The 27,644-nt window shown below is 39.7% G+C and overlaps 1 protein-coding gene across 1 annotated transcript; it reads right to left on the bottom strand.

The window, feature by feature from the left end:
• On the bottom strand, positions 1 to 27,618 carry abcc12 (ATP-binding cassette, sub-family C (CFTR/MRP), member 12). The gene is made up of 33 exons (XM_034132739.1): positions 27,590 to 27,618; positions 27,054 to 27,158; positions 25,051 to 25,111; positions 22,202 to 22,264; positions 21,815 to 21,966; positions 20,521 to 20,667; positions 19,993 to 20,140; positions 18,766 to 19,002; positions 17,754 to 17,927; positions 17,165 to 17,312; positions 15,676 to 15,824; positions 14,689 to 14,796; positions 14,132 to 14,362; positions 13,975 to 14,046; positions 12,662 to 12,786; positions 11,702 to 11,774; positions 11,009 to 11,212; positions 10,163 to 10,297; positions 9,808 to 9,904; positions 8,533 to 8,580; positions 8,164 to 8,256; positions 7,953 to 8,056; positions 6,613 to 6,795; positions 6,258 to 6,484; positions 5,343 to 5,480; positions 5,004 to 5,193; positions 4,811 to 4,900; positions 4,472 to 4,661; positions 3,730 to 3,889; positions 3,541 to 3,619; positions 3,303 to 3,416; positions 956 to 1,120; positions 1 to 875 (listed from the first exon to the last, which is right to left on the bottom strand). The coding sequence occupies exons 2-33, from the start codon at positions 27,137 to 27,139 to the stop codon at positions 783 to 785; spliced, it is 4,284 nt and encodes a 1,427-aa protein (XP_033988630.1). The 5' UTR covers positions 27,140 to 27,158; positions 27,590 to 27,618; the 3' UTR covers positions 1 to 782.
• Between the last annotated feature and the right edge of the window lie 26 nt (positions 27,619 to 27,644).

The following is a 27,644-nucleotide window of genomic DNA, read 5'->3' on the forward strand; positions in this document are numbered from 1 at the left end:
TTAAAAAAAACATCATTTATTGAAGCAAATACCTTACAAATTTACAGGATTTATTTCCACCTAGTGCATGCAGCAACATTTACTTCAGTCTGTTGATCTTTAATTACAATAGTAAACTCTATTTTCTATTTGTGTAAGATGAAATGCAAATGCTATTTCAAAAGGTTTTCCACATGTAGCACATTGTAACCCAGATCAACACTTTACATATAAAACTTTGGCAGCAAGTCATACAAAATCAATGAATAAATATACATTCATGTGTACTTCTTAAAAATTCCTATGAAATAACATTGTACAGGTATGTGTTTCAGCAGATAGGTGAGATAAATACATTACTATTTACAAAGTTTGGCTTAAAAACAAATGAAAACGTTTCTTCACTTTGTTTAGTTTGTGGAAAAATATTGCTTGATGAAAATCAGGACAGGTGTTTGTTGTTGTAGTACTAATATTTTGGCCACAAGAGGCTGAAAGGAACATGTGCTACACAGGAATAAGAACAGTCATGTTTTTTGCCAGGTGAGTTTCAATTGCTACCTGCACTCTGAACAAATGGTACATATATTGTGTGTAAGTTATCTGACGTTACTGTCATGCATAATTTTGGCAGAAAGACAGGAGAAAAAAAAAACAGCCACTGAAAAAAAGTTTAATTTTCTTCTCAGGGCTTCCGTAGAGCGCAGTCTATACTGGTCAGTTGTGCATGATCCAAGCAAACCAGTCCACATTTTAATATGAGCGGACTGACAGCCATAAACGTATGGTGGAGCCCCAGGGCCTCAGTGGTTCATAGTGTTAGCAGCAGCGAGGAGCGCGGAGAACAGAGAGTCTGGTCGCTGCTTCAGCACATCTGGATGGTCTAACTCCGCCACCTGTCGAACAGAACACTTACTGTAAGTCTAGGTTTATTTTCACATTAACCTACCTTTGTGTTTTTGTGTCCGTCTGTTACCTCTCCGTTGTCCATGACTAGAATTCGATCAGAGTACATGACAGTGTTGATACGATGGGCGATGGTGAGCATGGTGCAGTCTTCGAAGGCTTCTTTGATGGTGTTCTGGATCAAGGCGTCGGTCTCTGCATCGATGGATGCTGTGGCCTCATCTAAAAGAATGATCTGTTGGGCACCAGCATGGACGGTTAGTATAGCCCTTATTTCTATAAACTGATATCTGCTAATGAAGGCAACAGGACAACATTTCGATATGGGAAGTGTTGAGGTTATCGTTGTAGACCTACTGAGAGCAAAAGCGTCATAACTGTTTGGTCTATATCAGGGCTATTCAATTGGCGGCCCGCGGGCCAAATCCGGCCCCGGGGTGATATTTACTGGCCCTTTGTGTATAATGTTAAAAAGTAATCAATTTTTTTTTTTTAAGATTTTTTTTTGTGCCATAGTGCCTTTATTCCAGAGAGGGTGTTACATTGAGAGATAGAGGGGTAGACAATGCCTGAAAACTTCGACGGGCTCGGGTTTCGAACCCACCTACTATACTGTAGTGACAACTCCTGTCATTGATTGCATCTCTGCGTGAATGATTAGATAATTTCACCTAAATGAAATCAAATGAAACATGTAGGCCTACTGAGTTCTGAACTTGCCATTTAGATCTATAAAGGCCTTGGGGCTATGTGGTTTGATTGAATTAAACACAATATATGCACTCCACTATGCTGTTGTAGTATTTACTGTATCTGAAGCTCTTAAATATGATTGCTCATATTTCAAGCCATCTTTTTCCCGGCCCCTTGCTTTGGATCATTTTCATCAACCAGCCCCCATTGCAAACTAATTGAATAGCCCTGGTCTATATGGTCTCGAAACCCAATGACTATATCCCCTGAGAACAATTTTGCTTTTTATTAACACTGCTAATTGGCTCATCATGAAGCAATGTCATTGTAGAAGTCGTCTTTTAAGTTAATCTCCATTCCGGCCTTCAAGATGACGATCGGACGGTGAACAATGAAGTATTGGAATGGATAAACAATTGCTATACCTCAACCATTGAAATAATGGCCGTAGCCCCCCTGATGCTAAGTCATCATTAAAAGGATAGCCAATGGTTTCTGAGATTGATATAGATATGTGATGAGTGACTAGAAACAGGTGGAGTGAGGATGCCATAGGGTAGAAGTCCGGCAGCGGCTCAGTCAGTAGGGGCTTGGACTGTGAGCCGTAGGGTTGCCGGTTCAAGTCCCCGACCAGACCTAAAATATGGAGTGTGGACTGCTACTTGGAGAGGTCCCAGTTCACCTCCTGCCCTGCCGTGGTGTCCTTGAGCAAGGCACCGGACAACCCCCTTCCCCCCCACCCACTCCCATTGCTCCCCGGGCGCTGGACAATAGCTGCCCACTGCTCCTAGTGCTAAGGATGGGTTAAATGCAGAGGCCAAATGTCACTGTGTGCTGTGTGCTCTGCATGTGTGACCATTAAAGAGAGTTTCATCCCTCTGATTCTATCTCTATCTATTAAAAGAAAGGGTTTGGGGATAAATTGTCAAGCTAATTTTAGGCAACTATTTAAAAAAGTTTTTTACATTACATGTTCGATGCTTTTATCCAAAGCGACTTACATACTCAATACTGTGGACAATCCCCACAGGAGCAATTTAGCGTGAAGTGTCTTGCCCAGGGACACAACGACATGCTGACTGCAGTGGGGTTTGAACCTGTGACCCCCTGATCCCAACACCAAGGCTCTATCCACTGCGCCACACGCCTCCGTTTTGCAAGAAGAATTGCAAAAGGGGAATGTTTCCTACAACTGGTTAAGAGGGGGGGAAAATAGTCTTACATTAAGATCAGTTTTATCAGAAACTGGCAGTATAGGCTATGTTTTAAGCATGGCTTTTCCTCTACCAATAAGATGAGTGGTAGAGGAAGTAGAGGTTGCAAACAAATGCACTAGCTTTTGCAACGTAGCGCATGTAAGACAGGAAAATGCAGAGAGGTTGTTAGGTCTTTGAGATAGGGTGCCTCTCCATTTGTGGTGCTTAACCTTTATAACGGTATCATTTCAAATACCCGAAGGTAAAACCAACAGCTAAGCTAACGATAGCTTTTGGTCTGGTGGTCTTACAAGAGCATCTTTAGCAAGCTTTTTTTAAATGGGGAAATTTATATTTTTCTCTGATGTCAGCTTGTATGGCTCCAGTTTCATGTTGTTTTTGTCAATGAACTTGAAAGCAGTTGCCAGTTTGATTGGTCTTGCAACACACAGATATGCGGCAGGAGAAATACAGCTGCTTTTTGAAAGATGTGTAAATACAAATAAATCAGAAGAGGGATGTACAAACCTTGGAGTTGCGGAGTAGTGCTCTAGCCATACAAATCAGTTGTCTTTCTCCTACAGAGAAGTTCTCTCCGTTGTCTATTACTGTTGCCTGTAGTTTCCCCTCCAGTCTGGATATCTAGGGAAACAAAAGAATACTCATAGCACTTCTACTACAGCTTTTATCACTTTTTAAGAGTGACATAAACTGACACTGACAGAATTGTAAATGTACTTGGCTTCATATCGTATGGAGAACATACCGACTCCTTCATGTAGGTCTTCTCCAGCGCTGCCCAGATCTCCTCTTCATTGTAGTTATTGAAAGGGTCGAGGTTGTACCTGTAGGCAAACACAGGCGGTATCACAGATGGTGAGCCGGTAAATAAGCCCCTACACTGGGAGAAGTGTGGGCCGGTGTTAATATGAACCTCAAACTAAGCTGGGCTTACCTGACAGTGCCAATAAACAGCACAGGGTCCTGGGGGATGATGGACAACTTGCTGCGCAGATCATGCAGGCCGATGGAGGAAATGTCCACGCCGTCTATCAGGATGGTTCCTTCTGCTGGCTCCACCAGCCGGAACAGAGCCACGCCTAAAGACGACTTCCCTACAGACACAGAGCACAGTTCATAGGAATAGTAACCTTAACACTTTATAGAGATATGGTTTTAAATTCAGCAAACTACAGTCATGGCAACCAAATCACTTTGAAAAGTCCAGTGTGTAGGAGTAAGATGAATCCAGGCAGAAGAATATAACTATATTTTCATTATAATGTGTATAAACACCTGAAACTAAGAATGGTTCAGTTTGCATTAGCTTAGAATGAGCTTTATATCGACATAGGGAGGATCCTATCCACTGAGTCTGCCAAGTTGCACATTTATGTTTCTAGAGAAGCCCAGGACGGACAAACTAAACTCTGTCTCTACAGGCCCTTTCATGTTTTTGCGTCACCTGAAGGCAACCTCGCCTCTAGATGTCACTAAATGCTACTCACTGGACCTGGGCTAACATTGCATTATATAAGATACGTTATGATCTATATAGAGGAAAGGTTTTTTAATTTATGATGTTGCAAGTGTTTATATGTACATTTTTAGTACTTCACAATATTTTCTGAATTAACACCAAACTATAAAACGAATAAAACAAAATCATTAGTTAACTAATGCTGTCAGTATCTTACCAGAGCCTGTCCTTCCCACAATGCCCAGCTTCTCTCCGCCTCTAACGGTGAAATCGAGGCCGTTCAGGACGATGGGTGTATTCTCTCTGTACTTCATCTTATAGTTCTGGAAGGTGATGGTTCCATTCTCTGGCCAGTCCTGTGCAACCTGGGCCTCCTTTATGTGTCTCGGTGCCTCAGACTTGCAACCCTGTAAACAATGAAGAAAAAACTTTGGAATGGCATAAGGGGTAACTTCTTAGCAAAAATAGCTTTAGCAAGACTTCCTCTTGAGTTTTTAAATGGGTGGTTTGGTGGTCTTAGCCAGGCGACCTGTGTATAAGAGTACATTTTCCTCACCGTGATGTATTCCTGCAAGCGCTCCACCGAGTTGAATCTTGCCTCCACCTCTGTCGACTGTCTTACTACGTACTGAAGCACGCCGGTCAGCTGGAAAACACACAAACAGTCTTTTAACACATATGTGGAAGTTTGAAATATATGTCTTTAAAAAAATAACTGAAATGGTCATTAAGTTGCTGTTCTCATGTACCTGTATAGTGTAGGACAAGGCCAAGCCTTTCAAAGATGGAGGGATGTCTTCATTACTGCTGAGCACCACAAACAGAGACACCAACAAGGTCATGGTGCAAGCCATGAAGTCCAGCCAGAAGGAGAGCCAACGTGTTCCACAGTTGAACAGTAAGTAGTGGTTGGAGTTGATGTCATTCAGTGTCTTGAACCTGGAACATGATAAAGGACATGGGAGTGTTTGTGAACACATTTCCTTACCAGTGCTTACAATGCAAACTAAACCTGCTGCTTTTGCATGAATGCAGAGAACATTTAACAGACTTTCTATTGGCATACATAAAGTAGTCTGGTCTCTTACAGCTGTATGTGGTTTTCTCTTATGTTGTAGGCATGGATGGTGCTGAGGCCCTGCAGGGTGGAGGTGGTGAGAGAGATGCAGGGAGAGCGACTGATGTTCTCCATCCTCTTCATCTGACGGACGCTCCTCTGGAACATACTGCAGAGTAATCACAGAGAATATTCAGCATACCTTAAATAGCATTCTCAAAGATTTTCATATCTTGAAGTCTTTCATCTAAATAAATGTCACCTTCTATCATCGAATGGGTAAACACAATGGTTTGATGACCCATTGATCTATTTCCACTATTACTAACTGGTTGTCATTTCAAGAAAGAAAAAAAGCTGTATTAGGTTCCTGCTACAGAACATCCTACTGCTGTAGCATCACATTTGACTGATGAAATACAAGATGACGGTATATCAGTCACAGGAAATGCAATGTGTTGAGCGAATTTTAACGCTGACCTATATTTTTCATCAAAACACGCTTATCCCCATAGGTGCCTAGATTTTTTTTTGCTTTGAAACATTTTCAATAAATATAAAAATCTTGCAAATGACACAAATTCACAAAATTCACTAAATGTGGGATCAGCAAATGTTCCGATCCTATTCTCCAACAGTCTTCGTAGATCATGTTGGACTTATAGACGACATATTATGCTCTTTTTCAAGTTCATATATGGATTTTGTGCTTCTACTGTTGTTAGAAGGCTTTACTGTTCAAAAAGCTCTTTATTTCTCATACTGCCTGTGCTGCAGCCCATATTTTCACCCTCTGTCTGTGTGGGAGAGAAACTCCCTCTGGAGGGAACTTTGGGATTGTAGCCTTTGCAGGCCATTTACATGCACAAAAACCTGTATAGCACACTGCAGGAAAGGGACACATCCACAAAGCATAATAAGGCCCCTTCAACTGGTGTCAACTCACAAGAGAATAAGGGTGAACAAGGTTGCCATGACAAGCACAGCTACCAGCATGAAGGGGAAGACGGCTGAGATGGTGATGATGGTGAAGGTGACCATTAGACTGAACTGAAGGAAAGGGTCCATGTTTAAGGGAAGCACACAGTCCACCTCCTCTTGATCCTTGGAGAAGCGGTTGAGAATGCGGCCCACTGGCGTTGTGTCAAAGAAGCTCATGGGACTGGAGAAAATCTGAGGAAGGAAACAAAAGAACACTTTATAATTGGCAGAGCTTCTACCAGGTGTTACCGAAGTCATCCTTTTCAAACACATTGTTTGTGGTTAAAGTAGCAGTAGTTTGATATTTCTTTCAGCAGTACCTTCTTGAACATGCTGTTGTGGAGTTTGGAGGCAGCCGTCAATGTGACCCAAGTCCAGAAGAAGCATTTGATCATGGCAAGTAAAATCATGACGGCCACCATAATGCCATAAATAATTTGATAGTATTGCAAATCTGGGTTTTTGGAGATGTCACCCTGGCTTGAAGATGTCCTATTGGAGGACTGGGGAAAAATCAGAGACAATTCATGATGCTAGAAAAAAACAGGGCCAGATGGTTCATTTAACAACACAACAGCATTTTTTAAAAGAGTTTAAAATATAAATAAACACAAAAACTGTCTATATGTCAATATTCTTCTGGTTTGAAGTATTTTTTGTTGTGGCAGGAAGTGACACTGAGTTGACAATACTAGTTATTATGTCTTTCCCCTCAGGATGTGGGGTAGTTTCTCTCTTTTGTAAGACTTTCAAAATCCTCGCAGTGATCATACATGTGTGTATGTGAAGAGTGTGTGTGCGCCTATCGTGGGGGGGCCCAATGCGCAAAAAGGAATGTGTAAATGGTCCGTTTGTTGGTTAGAAGACAAAGGGACATATTTATGAGCAGAATCCATATCTGTTTGTCTTGCAATGTGAGATCAACACATGTATATGATACTAACGCTGCGTTCAGAAGATGGTTAGTGTGCCTATACGCATTGCATTGAAACTAAAACAACTTGCAAAGCGTTTTTGGCCTTGCACACTACAGTTAGTTTGTTCTTAACGGCTTGGTTAAACTATTGAGTAGTGTAGCTTTGGTGAGAGAGCCAATGCATTCTCTAACAATGTAACTGAACATCAGGAGTGTTAGCTAAGGAAGTATTTTAGGCAGGCTGTGAGTCTATTGATCATGGCTGTTTTAGGTTGATTTTGTAGTCCTTTTGGGTCTATGTATATATTTTTCTTTGTGGTTATTATGGGTCTCCTCCTTGGTATGTGGTATTTTTGTGAAATATTTTGATGAAGACCAGGAAGGTCCCTGTTGTTGTGTCCAGTTGATCTCTTGCTGCGGTTGTTCTCAAATGTTAAACTATTACCAATTTTCAGTTTGGCCTCAAACCGGAAAATTATGGTATATAGAATTTAAGGTTAGGCTTTGCCACTTCACGTTTGTTTCCGGCGTAATTCTGTCTCTACAGCACACTTATCACAATGAAAATAGAGCCTGTTTTTTCTTGTCAGCCTGGTCTGTCTGTTTCAACCCTCCTGTAGAGTACAGCTCCCTCAGTTTGTACAATGTCAATGTCTTGCTTAGGTCCCCATCAGTGACTGTGGTTAGGTAGTATGACAATTTATATTCAGACGGTCAGAAAAGGGGTCTGTGTGTTGGTCTCACCCCGTCTCCCTGCCCCAGCCAGAAACTGAGCCACCAGTTGCTGAAGGCTGTGCTTCCGACCAACAGGACAATGTTCAGGAGGGTGAGGAAGCAGATGAAGTAGCCTACAGAAACACAGTCACATCAAACATCATCAGTCCAAATGTCCCAGTTGTGTGCCATGAGAAAAGATAATGCATGTGTGTGTGTGTGTGTGTGTGTGTGATCAGACCTCCAGCTGCCTTGCAGTATTGATGGTAGACTCTCCAGGGGACAACACCTTCCGTGGCCACCTCCTTAACGACCAGCTGATCACCCACAGCAGCTTGAGAAGAAACATTTGATTTCATAGAATTGCAGCATGATCAACTTCGGACAAACACGAGGGGAGTAGTGACAATCTCTTCAGCTTGTTTGAACCAAAGACTGCATTTTAGCCATGTAGCAAAGAGAAGAGGGAACCGGAAGTGGTAAAATACGAACTCATTTCCAGGTTTTATGGACTCATTCCTGAACCCCTCTTTCAAAATTGAACCATAAGACACTCTACCAGAGACTCGATATGTTACATTTTATAATTTAATGAGTGATGTAGACTTACATTTTAAAACAGCTGGCATTCCATCATCCTCTTCGTCCGGCACAAATGCTGAAAAGAAGCACGTGGGGGGGAGATATAATTCAATTACAGGATGGATTTGTTGTCCTCTCTATACAGAAGACTTTAATAAATACATAAACAAATAATTCAATATTAACAGCATATAGGTTTTTCTTTTCCTGCCTAGGTCCATTCTTTTCCTTGATTGACTGCTCCCACAACCTTTGACCTCCTCCCGGTTATACTCTATATTAGCTCTTTAGCCAACACTTTTTTTGTACACTTTGCTCTACAGATTATTTTGCCAAATGCAAAATAGTGATGGGTAAAGTAATTATTTTAAGAGTACTGGATTATTATCCTGCGGTGGCCGACAGGTCCCAAAACATTTCCATTCGGAGAAACCGGCTGCAAATTCAGAAACATCTTCACTAACTTCACAACACATGTGCAGCGTTTAGAAAACATTCAGCAACTTAATGAAACATGTGCATAGTTTGCTAAAAGTGCTGCATAAACAAAACGCTGCAAATAAAAAACTCATTAGTATGTCTGAAAAAACACACTAGAGACAATAAAGAATCATGCACACAGCTGGGACCGGAGTACTCGATGACGTTGGGCAATATTAAGTTGGCCAACTGTCATGTCACTGGAAACGTACCTAAAGTGTATGTTTTATTGGCTTATTTTTAACAATGTGATCAAATGACTCCTTTTGATAATATTGCTGATCTGCTAGCTAGCTAACGTAGCTAACCTAGTCATTTCAAATATACTGACAAAACACATACAATTATGAAACAAATCTGCCAACAGTGACAGTTGGCAAACTTTATAATCGGCAAGCGCTCCTTTTTAGTGTCCTACTTTCCATTTTGTTTTGAGTGTGCATGTGTTTACGCACATTTCTGTTTTTATATTTGCATCGTTTCTGAAGTTACAGCACGTTTCTCCTAATGGAAGTATTTTGGACCGTTGTAGCACATTTGCACTTTCCGGCCACTGTAGAATCCATTAGAGAACGAAACAACACTAAAGTAAAGCAACATGTTGAACCTATCCTGCAATATCCCAATGACTATGTTCTGAGTGGTTCTATTTTTAGGCATTGAGTTACTATGTACCATACATCCGTTGTGTCTTACTAAACTCCGTAATGAACTCCAGCCTTATTTCCATCCATTGTAAGTTCTATAGTGATAAATGAAGGCATCACAAGTTAGCACAATGTATTTTAGATCACTATGTTCAATGTGTTCCTGGTGTCCATACCTGGGTTCACCAAGCCGCTGTCTGCTCTGGCTCTTAGCTCAACGTCCTTCAGCGTGGCATCATATTCGTTTGTCACTTCCTCCTCCTCATTCTCAGACTGTAAATGATAAGCAAGAACAAAGTGTTAGTGCTGAGTCGAAAAACAAGTCACTTCCCACCTTGAATAGATGTTAACTTGTCCCTTGTAAAAGACATGTTCCTGCAACCTATACACTTCTGAGATCTCTCATTATTTGGTTTACAGCTCAAGTGTTGCAGTTTATTGTTTTGGAGCTAATTAAACTATAACTGGGGGAAAGGTTTCACAGTGGTAAAACATGATGGAAAGACACGTAATATTTCTGCAGCTTTTTACCTCAGACTCTCCCATCTGGTAGTTGGTGATGAGCTGAGCGTAGCGTCCATTTCCTTTCATCAGAGCCTGGTGGTTCCCAGCCTCCAGCACCTCGCCATCCTCCATAACCAAAATGTTGTCACAGAACTCCAGATACTGACAGACACGAGCAAACCGTGTCAAGGAAAGCATCCCAGCACTGTGGCCAGAGGTCAACCAAACACCTGGGCTACAATAACATTTATGGTAACTGGCAGACACTCTTATCTAAAGCGGTTTACAATACTGCTAAGAATTCATGATAAAGGAAATAGTAATGGCAGCACTATGACAACACTCACTTTGGGAGTGTTGAACAGTATGGTTTAGAACCCTTAAATTAGTTTTACATTTCACAATAATCGTTGCAAGTTCCTTATTATTTGGGAAACTGGTGGAAAATGTGTTTTTGTCTGTTGTTGTTATACTAATGTCAGCCAGAAGAGTCTGGCATTTACCACTAGGCTCTAAATAAGGATAAATAATAATAAAAGTTTCTTCCAGGTTAATTTGAACTTCTCCATGCAGCCTAAAACACATATTATGTGTCAGCAGAGTAATATAACATTAATGGGATTTCTTTAGTTTGGCTAGATATGTACTTTAATGTAACGTGTGTTGAGAATTCATGAAGAAATTAAACTTGAAACAAAACAATAAATTGCCTAGTCCTTTTAGATAAAGGGGTAGATATGTACTACTGAAATTCACATTTCAAGATATATAAAAACAATCTATACCTTTTATTAACTCATAAAAAGGATCAACAGAATGTTTTTTTCACTTTGGCAATGCTGATAAGAATCAAGCATTATATCAATATCCCACCTGGAGCTGGTGTGTAATCAGTATGATGGATTTTCCTTGAAGCTCCTTCTTAATGCATTCTTCAAACATGTGTTTCCCCACATGGGCGTCGACTGCAGACAGTGGGTCATCAAGGAGGTAGATGTCTTTGTTAGAGTACACAGCTCGGGCCACGCTGATCCTCTGCTTCTGCCCCCCCGATAGATTCAGCCCTCGTTCTCCAATCTGACAATAAAACGACACAAAAATGTACAATCGAAAATGGTAGAAAACACTTTGTAAATAATGACCACCAGTAAGCCAATACCATTTATGTTCTGCTACACTTAGTTTTTTTTGTAAACTTACTGCAATTTGAACAGCAGATCATTTTTTGTCAGGTGTTATTTTGTTCATGTTCACGACTTTTGACTAAACCTCATCCATGTTACTTTTGACATATAAAAGTGAGCAACGCTTCTAAACTTGCAAACTTTAACTTGAGTAAATGTTTTTATTGATGACTCATTAGGCCTTCAGAGGCCTTGCCCTAAGTTATTTATCTGACCTGTTAACGCCCTATGCCCCTCTCCTGCACCCTGAGATCCTCAAAGGCATCGCTGCTGGTCCTTACAAGGTCCAGGTACAGACATAGAGACAGAGCCTTTGCTGTCAGGGCTCCTTGACAGAAATCATTACAAAAAAACATTACTTTGGCAAGTTGAGAGTTCCTACCTCTGTTTGATCACCATATGGGAGGATATTGAGGTCAGCTCTGAGGCTACACACATCCAAAACTCTGTCGTATCTGTGAAGCAAGACAACGCATTGAAGTCAAGGAACAGCAATATATAGTACAGTGTGTTTAACAGAGCCATTTTGTAGACATGATTTGATGTCTCCTTAATAGTAAAAACAACTTCAATGTGATGTATCATTTTTGACAAATTATCTCAAATATAGATTTTCCAAATTCATACAAATGATTGGTCACTATTGCTTTTACTTTTATGTTTAATTCAGGAACCTTTGTCAAGTACTATCTAAATAAGTTTGATTACTATAATGAGCACATTATACTTTAACTTGCTCAGACATACAGTCTCTGGCAGTTAATGGTAAAGATCTGACTAAGGTAAGTGTAACCGTACACACCAACCCCAGACAATACATGTGAAAGAGAGTCAACAAAAAATACTCTTTGTATTTCTTATTATAGTTTTGGAAAGCCCTGTCATGGTCTGATGCAAGTCGGCTTTCCCTGCTGCGATAACTTCATTCATAAAACCGATTACATAATATGTATAGGCCTATAACTGCAGTAATAAATCCGTGCCGAGTGATATGACCATAGACTGTATATATAAAGGATATGACTCATCAAAATACTGGGCACAGGTCAACAGTCTCGCTTCATGCCATCTTTGACCCACTGCATGGGGTGGTTTCCTAATTATACTCCTGTTAGATAACAGCCATAACCTCTGCTCTTGTTTGACTACCTTGTCAGAAGCAATCCCACAGAGATAAGAGGAACTTTCTTCCAGTTAAAAATGTGTCACGTGAGATAACAACCATTGTGAACCTGCACCAAAGAGAAACATGACAAATAGTAACCCCTTAGTGAGAAATACCTCCTGTTGTTTACATGTCCGATGGTCTGCAGGAGCATATCATTAACAACTGGTTACGTACTTGGACTGGTCCAATGGTTCCCCCATCAGGATGTTCTCTTGGACAGTTCCATGGAATATCCAGGCCTGCTGGGAAACGTAGGCAAATGTCCCATCAGCTGTGAAGGAGCCCTGCAGAAGGTGCATCTAAAATACAGAAATGAGAAGACAATCATATGAAAAGCTGTAGGTTAAAAGGCATCAGTTACATCTGACTTAAGAGGAACACAATGTGAAAAAGGAGCGTTGTCTTTAATTGACTGGCAATAAAACGACGTAAAGACTCATGTGATAGCGAAGACCTTGAAGGAATTTAATGAGATTTTATGGTTGAAGGGTAAAGGACTGTGTTACAGATTGGGAAGCCAACAGGCAATTGTTTGATTAGTGATATATTGATAAATAAATCTAATTGATTCACCTGATTTTGTAAGCATTGTTTTTTTAGTCAGCTGTATCATGTGTATATATATCAATTCCTTGTATTTGTTCAACGGCTTGTCCAATAAAGTTGAATTTCACAGAGCACAAAGTTATAGCCGTAGACATGTAGACAATGCTTCAAATATGGATGTCGCCTCACGATAGCAACAATTGTGTTTAATGCAATCAGAGGAGCTTCAAGTTGGGGACCCAGGAAAGTGTCACCGATTCAGTATCCGACTTAATGTGAAAAATCCGTGGCCATACGCTTTACATCGCATGAATATTCATCACATTCATGGGAATTCAACAAAATAACTCGTATACACATGCAGGTCCTGAAATGTCATGTGAAAAGGCCCCATCGACTTATAATTGCCTACAATATTTATTCATTTTATTTCAAAAATGCATATCAATTCAACCAAATGAGTGACATGCACAATTCTCTCGTTGCTTTATCCCTATATTGTAGAGTGTCAGGAAATAGGTTCTCTGTGCTTTTACTGCATGAAATGTCAGGGGAAAAGGCCCCATTGAATTATAATGGCCTACTATATTTATTTAGAGAATTCATATAAATGTAACCAACTGAGTGGTATGCGCATTTTTTTTATTGTGATGCAAGGCCATTAAATGCACCGTGCGAAGGTTGTATTGTTTCCTACGGGCGACCTTTGACAAATTAGGCTAAATCAATCCCCAGTCAGAGTCGAACCCAGGCCCTCCCCAGCTATATCCACGGCCTGGACCTTTGACTATTTATCACCCAATTCCAATCAGTTCATCATTGAGTCCAAGTAGGTCTTTGTCCCACATTTGTAGGAGATTCCCTCAAAGTGTACACAGGGCATTCCCGAGAATGGGCAAACAAGCCAAAAAGACAAAAAGACGACAAGAGAAGGATCCAACCTGTTCCAAAATGCTGGAAATCAGTGACGTCTTTCCACTCCCCACGTTACCACACACACCAAGCAGGTTGCCCTTCAGGAGATAAGACAGAGAACATTGTATTACGTTTAAGCAAATCTAGGTGACCCAAATAATCCTTAGCAGTGGTAAAGCACACCTTAGGCAGAGTGAGGGAGATGTTTCTCAGGGTCGGCAAGGTTTCACTCGCCACATTCTTGGACACTTCCTCTACTTTGTGTCCGGTCACCCCATTGGCTGAGCTGGGAGTGGGGTCCGGCTGGCTGGCTGGTCTGGTCCAGGAAAGTGTAGCATTTGTAATCACTATGGCCGAGTCACTGCCTTTTTGCTGGTTCAGGTAGAGCTCTGGATTCTGGATCAGCAATATTTTCTGAAACAGCCACACATCGCATGTATAAGCCTTTTCAAGTTTAAGTAGGAAATTCCTCAAATTATACTACAACAATAGAAATGGAACATAAAAAAATATACAGTATATATTTCAAGATAAAAATAAAACCCTGCACATGTTATTTTGCAGTTTATAAGCTCTGGTGGGGAAGCCATATAGACATTTTATTATCTCTCATTAGAAGATTTAAATATTTCAACCTTTCAGTTTCTAGTGCTCGATGCATTAAGTAATATTAGTGGAGTAATGAATGCTGTGAAGACTTATAAGAATGCCAGAAGCAGGATACAAAGAAAGGAGTTTACCTGGAGTCGTTTTATTGAAACAGCAGCCTCAGCCACGGCCTTCATGGACAGAGGCAGCAGACCCAGGCAGAACCTCAGGGCGTTGAAAACAGCGATGGTGGTAAAGGCCTGGAAATAACAAAGAATGATTCTCAAACACTACCCCACATTATGCAACACTGTCACATGGACATCTGTATTATCTTTAAATGGACCAAAATGCTCAGTGCGAGCACAAACAAACAAAGAAACTGAAAGATAAATGTTTGTACGCACATTTATGTTAAGTGTCTAATCCATACTTGTGATAGCTTTAAAAATCTTTCAAAAGTGGATACAAGCACCAACATTTCCATGGTCGTCCCTCTGGGGACATTACGTTAGCCAATTTTATTTTGAAAAAAGGCGACCATTATCCAAGATAGCCGTCATTTCCATCCGAGGAAATTGTATTTTACCACAGAATTTATACCACTAGAACAATTTTGGATGATGGTATTGAATGATATGTTTTTTACTATTGGGAAGTGAAATGTGCAATGGCTTTATATGGCTTATATAGATATGGTAAAAAATGAAGCTTCTGAGTAATTCCTAACGGTTTCTTCATGGTCAAAAATGTATAATTTGATACCAAAATCATTTTTATAAGGCAAGTAAAGTGATTTATATATATATATATATATATATATATATATATATATATATATATATATATATATATATATATATATATATATATATATTTGTTTTCAACCAGTTAACAGTCTCAACTGGTCACACAGTATAAAACAGCTTGATCAGTGGCCCTATGCGTTAAACTATGACCCTCCATGTAACTCTCTAACATCACTTTTGCAAAAGCAGGTTTGCCTCTACTGGCTGTAGAAATTATGACAGGAGTAAAAAAAAGACCACCAAAATGTGCATAGGAAGGAGGTTGGTACTTCACTTACATCCTGTACTTCTATTCGCTACATACAGTTTAACAAACTGCTGCATACTCACATCGGGCGTGTTGAGCTCTAATTTCAGTGATGTGTGAACAATGAAGGTGAGAACGGTGGCGAGGGTGGGGATGATGGTGGTGATGCTGGCGTTGGTATTCTGGACGTAACTGGCCTTCTGCAGTTGTTTCTTCTCATTTTTCCTGAATTCTATAAAAGAGCCAACATCACATATTTGATGAATCGGTACATAGACTGTATTCACACAAGATATTCAGAATGCTATTGTATATCTCACACAAGCATTTAAGTGTGAGCACGAGAACTGTCCATATTAGAATATCAGATTCATAGAACTGCGTTCATGAATATGCTTTGACCATTCATTCTGAAACAAAATATGTTATTAATGCCGATATGGATGCTGGTCTGCTAAATGTATTTTCAGTTTGTTTTCATCTGAGCTGCATATTATGCTACATTGATAACATATATATTTGTTTTAATATTTTTGGGAAAAGCGGGGATTAAGAATGTATATATTTGTGTCTTTGGCAGGTGCAGCAACTTCACAGGAACGGTACTTGAAAGGTAAACACATGGTTCGATATGTTGCTTAATGCCAGGAAGCACATTGCTGCAGAATGCACACCAACATAGATCATGGACTGCCGGAGCAAAGGGCACGTTGGAGCTCATTCCTAAAAGCATTTTGAGAGGCAGATCATTCTACATGGTCTTAGTGGCGTAAAAGCTGGAGAGAATTTGGCAGCGGAAGCCTCATCTCGAGCCTTAGGCAGCATGGCTATGTGATTTCCATCAAAACTGATTAAAAAAAAACGAAAAAACCTAATGCTTCACTTTAAGGTGGCCCTATTGGGGGGCTTCCCGTTCCTGTAGTGTGTTCTATAGGTTTTTGTGCATGTAAATGGTCAGATGGTGAAAAGAGGTGCGAAATAAAAAGCAAACGTTAAACGTTTTTAACAGTCCAGCATGGAAACATGGACAATGATGAAACCTGAAAATGAGCATAATAGGGCCCCTTTAAAGTGGACCTATCATGCTATATTTGAATAATATAGTGTAGGACCATACCTATAAGGCATATTTATACTTTTTTTTTCAAAATACCAAACAGATCATGCATAACAGTAAAATGTTAGCTCTGTTTTTGCAAGGGTTGATTCTGTGAGAATAGCACCATCTACAGGCCTGGCATATGTACTACAGCGTCTCCAGCGCTTTCGAACGGCAACGCCGTGGCTGTCTCCTCCTGATTGGTGGAGTTGGCCCAATAGCCGTAGCGCCACCGTCCTGACGTCAGGACAGTGTTCAAATCTGGATCAGTTTTTATCAGATCCGTTGCAGCCCCTTTTTTAGAGATTTGGGTATGGAGGAAAATAGAGAGGGTTGTGTTTTCTGACACTTGGTGAGTTCCCTGGAACACCGGGGACACATATTCATGTATAAAAGACGTACAAAAGTGCATTTTGCATGATAGGTCCCCTTTAAATAGAATTGTTTCTGTAGGACAAACTCAACATGCATACCTGCGATCTTCTTCTCAAAAGAATCCTCCCAGGCGTACATCTTGATAAGTTTGATGCTGTTGAGAATCTCATTCATGGTGCGAACACGGCAGTCTGTTATCTGTATGCTTTTCCACCGGAATCTGGTAATGAGCCTGGCTAAGCCAACCTGGAAGCAGAAAAAAAGCCAATATTAATATACTCTAAGTGACAATTAAAAATAAGCCAACAAAAAAAGAAATGTTGTTAATTTAGGTTTGCACAAGTCAAAAAGAATACCTCATAAGTATGAGTAGAGAGAGCTCTAAAGAAATTACAACTTGTAGCTTATTAAAAATAGGTAACTTAGCTACCAAAGACTCTGAAACATTGTTATGCCTATTGTTGACTTAGGCAATTCCTTGAAATAGCACCTACTGTACCATTAACACAGTATTGGTGAGGATGACCGTAAACAAAAAAAATATATATCGTTGTATAATATGCTAATAGAAAAACCTTTTGCCAGACCTCTGGCCACACATAAGTCACAATCTTAACTGATCGAAATCGAAATGAACACTTCTTATGAAAATTAGTCTTTTGTTTGAGGTTCTTGTGCAGCACACACCTGTATTGGGATGAAGATGAGGTAGGTGCCGACTCCAGTCAGTGCGCTGTAGCCCAGAATGTAGCAGGCATACACAACACAAATGATGAAGAGCACCGGGGAGGCAAGCACAAAGCTCGCGAACAACACTGCATCAAATAGTTTGTGGCCATCGTTGGTCAAAACACTTATCATCTGCACGAGAGAGGGAGAGGAGAGGCTGTTATCCACATTTGCCAAGATTGCATTACGAGGGCAAGTTTATAATGGTCAGAGTAGGAGAGTCAAACATAGTTATGACGATGATACAAAAAGTAGGATTTAAACTAAATTAGGCGGAAAACAGGTAGAAGATCCTATCCTATCGAATAAAATGTTTGATAACAAATATTGGAAAAGTACAGAAGGATGCTTTGGTGGAAAGATTTTATGAAAAACTCCACATGCCATGAAATCATTTACTTAAAGGAAACCCATCATGCTATATTTAAATGATATATTGTAGGGCCATACCTATATAAGGTATATTTATAAGTTTCTGTTTTCAAAATACCAAACAGATCATGCATTTTAGCCATGCCTCATTTCGCTCTATGTGCTGTTTGCTGTCTACGGGTCTGATTCTGCTGACCACGCCCCCCTGCAGGAGAGGGGAGACGTGCTCTGATCAGCTGCTGAGGAGGAGAAAAAGAGATCTCCGTCCTCCGTGTTTTATTATATAGCCTATATAGAGTCGTTATTCATTTGTTTTAAAGCTCAATAAATAAAGAAGAACACACAGTAATTGGTCAAAACTGTTTGGTCTCTTTTTAAATGACCAGCCCAACCAACAAGGCTGTGTTGGAGTTGTGCTTTGTACACACTCAACTCATCTAAAACACTGCCATATAGATACAGAGAACTACTACATTAATAATAAACTCTTTACAGTTACCTACGGCACACGCTGGCCCAAAGATATCAACAATGATTGTGTCGATCCTATTCAATAGGAACGTAGGAATTAAATATATGCATGTAACTCAGCCATTACCTCTCCTGTTGAAATGCCGCTGTGCCCCCGCAGAGAGATGACTTTCTGAAAGGCTAACGTAGAGAAGGCCCCCTTCAGTCTGACTGCAGTGCGCAAATTCAGGGCCCACAGCGTGGATATGAAGAAGCTTTTGAAGAACTCTGAGGTGAACAGAGCGAAGCAAAGACCAATCCCATAGAGTACTGGGTGTTTCTCTGGGGCCTCTGTGTAGTTCAGGATCGCATAGATCAAGACAGCCTGAGAGGACAGACGGGGTAAGTAACAGTGAATAACAGCATGAAAAAGAAACTATTCTAGGTAATACACTGACTGTGGATAAGTACCTCTTAATCAAACTTTCTCTTTAAAATGCCTTTTAGCTGGACATTTTAAATTCTAAGCACTGCACCTCAACCTTCATCGAATATTTTATGGAAGGTACAAAAAATAGATTTACTCAAGAACTGTACTTAATGTGTTTCCGTATCCTAGGGAAAGTCATTTCACAGGCTGTGTCCATGAGTAACATGGGTGTGATATTCTGTAAAATGGCGGTGTAGTATGGGTGGAATATTGGTGTAATATGGGCCAAATAACATTGTAATACGAGTGTAGCCTGGGTGTATTAATGTGTAATAAGCGTGTGGTTACAGAGGAGTAAAGGTAGTAATGGCGTAATGTTGAAAAAACAAAAATAAAATCCGTTTTTTTTCAAAATATGTATATGTAAATACATGTTTAAGGTGTTAAGCACAATTTTGAGGTACTTTGTTGTTGAGCTTTTTGTTTTTCAGAACTTTAATGTCAGAGGAATTTGGACTTTACTCTGGCAGCTGAAGTTACTTTTTTATTTTCAGCTTTTTAAGATTAAACCAATGATTTCTTAAAATTGTTTGTCATGTGTGACACACCATACTTCTCATGTTTAAGATGTCTATGTGTTGCTAGCATGACCACTTTCCAAACTTTTCACATTTTATATAATCTTTACGGCTCAATAAGCCAACATTTGACGAATTATACTCAATCCACAGATAATACTTTTTACTTGGTAAGTTTGTAATGACTTTACTTCTAGTGGAGTATTTTTTACAGTGTTCACTGGTATTTGTATTTAAGAAGAAGATCGGAGCTTCTTTCCAACACATTAACAATTAGAGTAATGTTAGGGAAAACTCCAAAGAAGGCGACAATGGCTAATAGAGGAGGCACTGGTACTGCTCATATTTAAAATGTAAAGAAAATTACCGGGCCAATAAACGCTGCTATCATGGCAAGGATGCCGACAGTGACAGACAGAATCAGCCTGGTTCTTTGAAAGCGGAGGACAACTCGGATCAAAGAGGCCTTCTCCAGGCCCACCTTGGCCACTTCTTCCTCCCAGAGTCTCTGGAGCCTGAGCACAAAGCAAACAATCAGCCTTGTTGATTCTATACCAAGTTAAAACAGTTGTGGAACACTCAACGTAGTGTAGGTTCCCTGTTATTTTGGAGAGAGACTTCAGACAAAAACATTGATCAAATTTGGAGTTTGGTCTTTTCTGATTCCAAAACATTCTGGACACAAATGAGTGTTTATTTTACAAACTTTGTCCATTTGTGCCTTAAAATTTCCTCAGATAATGAATTATTTGGATATATAAACATCATATTTAATTTGTAATCCAAAACAATGGTGATATCTGATATATATATATATATATATTCACACGTTACCCTATCTACATGAAGTGTCTCCCCTCCCCCCAACCCCCAATCAGCAAGAAGAGTGTCTGACCTTTCTCCGCTGCTGTGGGCTACATCCAAAGGAGACAGCTTGAGAGAGCTCATATCCAGCTTATTCCTGAACAAGGCCCACATCATGGGGGTCAACCAGACGAAGGTCGTGAAGGAGAAGAAGCCTGCATTGTCTATAGGGTGGGACCTGCACAATGAAACACCATCCATGAGGAAATGGGTAAAATATGTAGAACTGCATGGCCAACTGAACTAGCCCACTACTGTATTTGTACCGTATATCCTCTATTGGATTATTAAATCATACTGTAATTTGTTTGGTGAAAGTAAACAATGATGTCATTCACTTCTGTAATGGCATCCAAGGTTTCCTTTGATGCCACTATAGAGCGGGGTTGACGACACGCAATCCAGAGCAATAAGCAGCCGAAGGTTTTCAGTCAAAAAATGTAATTTATTAACAAAAAAGGTATTGACTTAAATTGTCTCAAAATAACAAATCGAACTAATAATTTCGGCGATATACTTTCCTATATAAACTATACTTTGCAGTCCAATTTGCAACACTAATTTTTTTATACCTTATTTTGAAGGAGTTACTCATCTGTCCACTTATCAGACAGCATGCATAAATGGCAACTGTATAAAAGAAGTGGCTTTGGACTAGAGTTTTGACTGCTGACATTTTGTATTTTTGACCCGACATATTGTCACAAAAGGGTGGAGCTGAGTACAACCAAACAATAAAGACATTTTAAGGTGACCAACGTGTTAGAATTAACTTTTTATGAACTGAAAACACAGAGAAAGGGTTGCCGTTATAAGATGAAAACAAGGAGCACAAAAACCTGAAACATACTCCGCTTTTCTGTATGTTTTCTTCTAAATGGTAACATAATTTACTAAGTGCAATAGCTGCCCACTGCTCCTACTACTAGGATGGGTTAAATGCAGAGAACACATTTCACTGTGTGTGCTCTGCACGTGTGACCATTATAGAGGGTTTCATCCCTCCCGATTCTATCTATCCATCTGTATTAAAGAGGATTTGAAACTAGTCATGAAGACCATAAACTCACCAGGAAAATGTTTACTGAGGTAATAAATCAAGTGAGAAGTTCGGTCATTTTCTCATAGACTTCGATACAATCGTTTCGTCATTTTTTTTGCACTATTGGTTAATTTAAAAGACAGCAGGTTTAAGACACTTCACTTTTTAAACTCTGAGGTTACTAGTTGGTCAAACGTAGGTGCCATGAATAAAAGGGTTAGCAAAATGAATCAAACGATATATAAGAGCATCAAAACAGGATGATGTAATCAAAAACACTGACTGGGAAGAGGACCAGCGGAAGGGCTTGAAGGTCTGCATGCTTTGGTTGTATTTTCCAAACAAGGTGGGGTGGGCTCTTTGTCTGTTGTCCACATCAGGATGTTCTGGACTGGAGGCTGAAGATTCATTGCTCTGTTGGAAACCATTTTCTGTCTTCAGAGTCATGGATACGAAGAGACAGAGAGAGAGAAACAGCGATGGTGGGGAGAGACAGACAGAAAGAGGGGACCTTTTGTCAATATTTCGGCTAAAAAGTCTCAGAAGGTGGATCAAACAAATCTGCCACACAAACACAGGATGCAGGAGAAACAATAGTAGAGGAAAAGGTCTCCGGCAAAGGAAGCAATATGTGAAGAGGCCAGGAGGGCTCTGTTTGTTTTATACTTACAGAAGAGCCTTTTCCAGCAGGCCTAATGTCCTTCTCCAGAGTATAGTCATTCTTCATTTTTCCCTGTTTTGAGGGCAGTAAGCATGTAAAGTCACCAGAAACATTGCTAGCCTAAAATATTTCTAAAAGCATTAATGCTGGTAACAGAAATGATATCCACCTAATGACCAACAATAACGCACAGCACAGGAGCTACAGGGAGCAGGATCAGTTGAACAAGATTCAACAATGGCGGGCTAATATTCCTCTGTTAAGCTAAGGGAAGTATCTGCATTTAGAGACAGCACAAATCTCACCACAGAAAGTATCTATGGATTTACTAACTACTGTTGCCTTGACCTATGACGATGGTTATGCTGTGCAAATATACAAACACCCTGCTAATACGTCCTGCTAGCTGTAGCACACAGAGGTGAAGAAGTATACGTTGAGTTGGCAGATAACATTAGCTGCACACAAATGCTGCCACTTTTTAAACAGAGGTAGCGCTTTGATAGCGCTACGTTCTGATAGTGATCCATGTAATGAAGGTATTTGTTGACTATGAAACCGTAACGTATACTATAGGCTGATTTTTGGAGTTGCTGAACAACATTTTATTGTAGCAGTATCTATTTATGAGACTTTTAGTGAACTGCCAAAAGCACATACCACAAATACCACATTTACCAAAGTTCAATACCTAAATAAAATGTTGAGTTATTCGTACTTTACATGAGTATTTTCAGTTTATGTTACTTTGTAGCACACTTCTAATCGACTACATTTTGGATGCCAATATTTTACTTTTTACTTACTCCACATCATTTATCTAAACATTAAACTTTTTAAAGCAGGACTCTTACTTCAGTATTTTACTATTTAGCAATGTTACTTAAAAAAAAACTAAAGAATCTGAGTCCAGTATACTTCTTCCACCACTGCTCAATAGTACAGCGACCAATCATTTGGCTGCAGGCCATGAGCATTTCGAACTCTGCAGTTCATCACTTTACCTTTACAAGGCACTTCAAAACAAAAGAGCAGGTCAATAACCTCGGCCGATTTAATCCTAAGATTTAAATCGCCTTAAAATAATGTCAACATTTATTTGAAAGTCTTTGTTTAGTGACATTATCAATTTAAACTATTTTGTTTATCTCTTGAAGCAATTTCTTTAATATTGAGTTCTTTATAGATGCATCTCTTTTATGTTGCTCTTTTGAACTGTGTTCCCTCCTCCCTGCGCCTACGTTTACTGATTCATAATATTTAGATTTTCTTCCTACTGATGTACTGTCCCTTTGCTGCTGTTGCGCAACCATTGTCCCTACTGTGTAACTTATGAAGTATGATCTTATGTTATTTGCACTTTGAGTTGTTTTTTTACTAACTGTATAGCCCCAGTCTACCTCTGTGTATAATACATGCTTCACAAATAAAGCAGCCTTTACCTTTTTACAATTTATATTGTATTCATTTTATATTTTACTCCTTTATTTAAAATGTGCACTATTTTATGTCTTATATTCCCTTTTTGTATTTGCATTTTCTATTTATAATTTATCAAGTATTTTTTTAAAGATAGTTAAGAATGCTTCTGTATATTTCTTGTGAATTAATAACGAAGACAAAAAGCACATGTCTTTGATGCAATTGTGTCAATGAATTACAGAGCCCCCCCCCCCATAAACACTGTGTCAAAGTTCCCACAGCAAAATGAAATGCATTTTCATGAAGATGAGTCCGTGTGACCCTTGCACAGTAAAACCCACAACATGCTGATGATACTGAATCCCTTACAAACAGGAAACATTTCTAAAGGGTTTCTGATCAGGTGTAACAGCTGTGTGTGTTAGATTTATGTCACACCTAAACGCACCAAATCTTAAACACACAAAGCCACAGACAGTACTATTTATACTGTAGGGATGTGTAGGGGTCACAGCTTTTTTTAGTCCTGAGAAGACTGTCTAGACTCTAGACTATCAACGGTCGAGTGAAGGCAGAGGTGTCTTAATACTTTTTAGTCAGGGAATAAAGTCCAGTGAACACAAGTTCAAATTGAAGAGTACATCTGTTAGGGACATTTCTTTAGAACACATTACTGTGCATTTTCAAATATTAAATCTCCACTACAGAAATACTTAACTCCATGTTGATCAAATATTTCATCACTATATTTGGAACACATGACGTCCACATATATACAGATGATACTACTTTATACTATTAGATAATTAGGTCAATGATGAAATAATACAAAATAGTTAAAGCACATTACTGTTTTTTTTTTTTGCCACCAAACAATCACTTTTTTTTAACACAGGTGAAAACATATCATTCACACCAAGTGTTTTGTTAATATTAAGCTAATTTAGCCTCCAAAAGAAAAACAATTATACTATTTATAATAAGGATTTAGTACTAAACTAGCTACAGTGTTGCATGATGGGTGAATACTGTTAGGGCTATATTTCCCCCAAGTGCCTTTTTTGTATTTGTTTACAGTCCAGGAAACTCCATTTATTTGTAAATCACAATTTACAACTGGGCTAAATATATTTACATTGTAATATTTAGTTCCCAGTGTTTTAACCAATGGCTCTTCATGTACTAATCCTTCATTGTTTTCATACCTGTCGCACAACATATTGGCAAAGAGGACTTTCTACAACCCAAAAACAGGCAAGATCATCAAATATAAAGTAAACCCGTAAAGATATTTGACAAAATCAAGCTTTTGCGGCAATGCACACATCTAAAGCCTACATTGATATAACTAAATTACAAAACACATTAAACAACTAAAAAGTGTTTCTCACTAATTATACCTGAGTCTAGTGAAAGTATAGAGTAGCAGACCGTACCTCTGTGTGGAGGAGAAGGGAGACCCTCGGCAGCTTGTTGAGACTGGACCTAAAACGAACACTGCAGCAACATGTTACCCTTTGTTACATAAGTGCCTTTTTATGGGATCAAAGGTCTGCCTGTTCAGAGGTAAACTTCCCTTTTAACATTGGAGGACAATGCAGGTAACCTGCCAACACCACTTCAAGTCAGCAAACATGATTCTTAGTGATTAACCCTCCTGTTACATTCAGGGTCAAATTGACCCGTTTGAAAATCACACACACCATTTGGCTTGATTCTAAGTAATTTAAAAAAATGACACACACACACACACACACACACACACACAGCACACACACACACACACACACACACACACACACACACACACACACACACACACCACACACACACACACACACCACAGCACACACACACACACACACACACACACACACACACACACACACACACACACACACACACACCACACACACACCACACACACACACACACACACCACACACAGCACACACACACACACACACACACACACACACACACCACACCACACACACACACACACACACACACACACACACCACACACACACACACACACACACACACACACACAACACACACACACACACACACACCACACACACAGCACACACACCACACACACCACACACACACACACACACACACACACACACTCACACACCACACACACACACACACACACCACACACACACACACACACACCACACACACACACCACACACACACCACACACACACACACCACACACCACACACACCACACACACACACACACACACCACACATCACACACACACACACCACACACACACACACACACACCACACACACACACACACACACACACACACACACACACACACACACACACACACACACCTCACACACACACACACAACACACACACACATCACCACACACACCACACACACACACACACACACACACACACACACACACACACACACACACACACCAACAACACACACACACACACACACACACACACACACACACACACACCACACACACACACACACACACACCACACACACACACACACACACACACACACACACACACACACAACACACCACACACACACCACACACACACACCACAACACACACACACACACACAGCTTGATTCTAAGTGATCGGGTCAATTTGACCCTGAACAGAAGAGGTGTCTCGTCTCTATTTATCAACATCAACCAATTGGAAAACAAGTTGGAACATTTTAAAAGTAATTTAAAAAATGTTATGTTATGCAAAACTAATGTATTTTATATCAAGGTTTTTCCAATGTAAAAAAGAAAATAGAAAAATGTGTTTGAATGTATGTTTTGTGAAAAACGAGTGACTTATTCTAATGGAACCATGATCTGTGAGAGGTGAATAACACAATTGCACTAAATATTGATTTCATTGATAGTAATAAAAGGTACAAACTATGTACAAAAAAAAATCTGGATTTTGGGGCTTCTGACCATTTTTGGATAATTAAACATGCACTGGGTCAAATTGACCCACGAATATTATTGCTGTTACAAAAAACGAATATAACAGGAGGGTTAAGACGAGTGGGGTGATATTTGTTGAAATCCTAATAATAATAATAAAACAAATAAAAGTGCACAAGCATTCCATTTGATGTCATTTCATGGATCCTCTCTAGCCAGCCCAGTCTACACACGGTCTATAGGGGGGGGTCAACAGAGACTTTTATGTCTAATTTGGGAAAATCTACAATGGTGTGCGTTTTATTAGGTGAAAAATATGCTGTCCTATAACTTTAGAAGTGGGTAGATTATTCCTTACAGATGGGCATACACTTAAGATTTTTTATTTTTGTTTAATTCCTACTGTACTTACTGTAACTGTTCATTTGCAATATCAAGCCAAAGTTTATGCTTAATGTGCAGGTAGAAAGAAGGATATAAAACGGTTCTAACCAAGGCTCAGTCCTCCGTGCAGCGGGCCGGGGTTCCACTCTGACTCGTGGTCCTTTGCTGCATGTCATCCTGTTTCTGTCCCCCATGCCTGATCTTTGGCTATACCTTTAAAGATAACAAGAAGAACAACAACAACAAGGCCCATGATTGGCCACATTAGCGTTGAAGACGGCGAGGTGAACCTGACAGGTTAGGGGTGTCAAACTCCTTTTAGTCCAGGGGCCACATAGCCAAATATGATCTCAAGTGGGCCAGACCAGTAAAATCATAGCATAATAACCTATAAATAACGACAACATGCAAAAAAGTACATTCTGAAAATCACATTCAATTAACCAACTTTTTACAAATTGAATTATTTGACATTAATTTCCACATTGTTAGGTAATGTGGAAAGGGTAGGACCCAAATGCAGACTTCAAAAAGGAAAAAGGTCTATAAACAAAAGGCGAGCTTTATTCCAAAGCCGATGAGCACAAAAACAAGGCATGAAAAAACATAGATAGCACAAGGTAGCGAATACAAACAAAACTGACCGTGACTGACATGGAGGGAGACAGGAAAAACCAACAATGAACCGACAAGGCACAC

Source organism: Trematomus bernacchii, unplaced genomic scaffold (genome assembly GCF_902827165.1).
Source record: "Trematomus bernacchii unplaced genomic scaffold, fTreBer1.1, whole genome shotgun sequence".
Taxonomy (NCBI): Eukaryota; Metazoa; Chordata; class Actinopteri; order Perciformes; family Nototheniidae; genus Trematomus; species Trematomus bernacchii.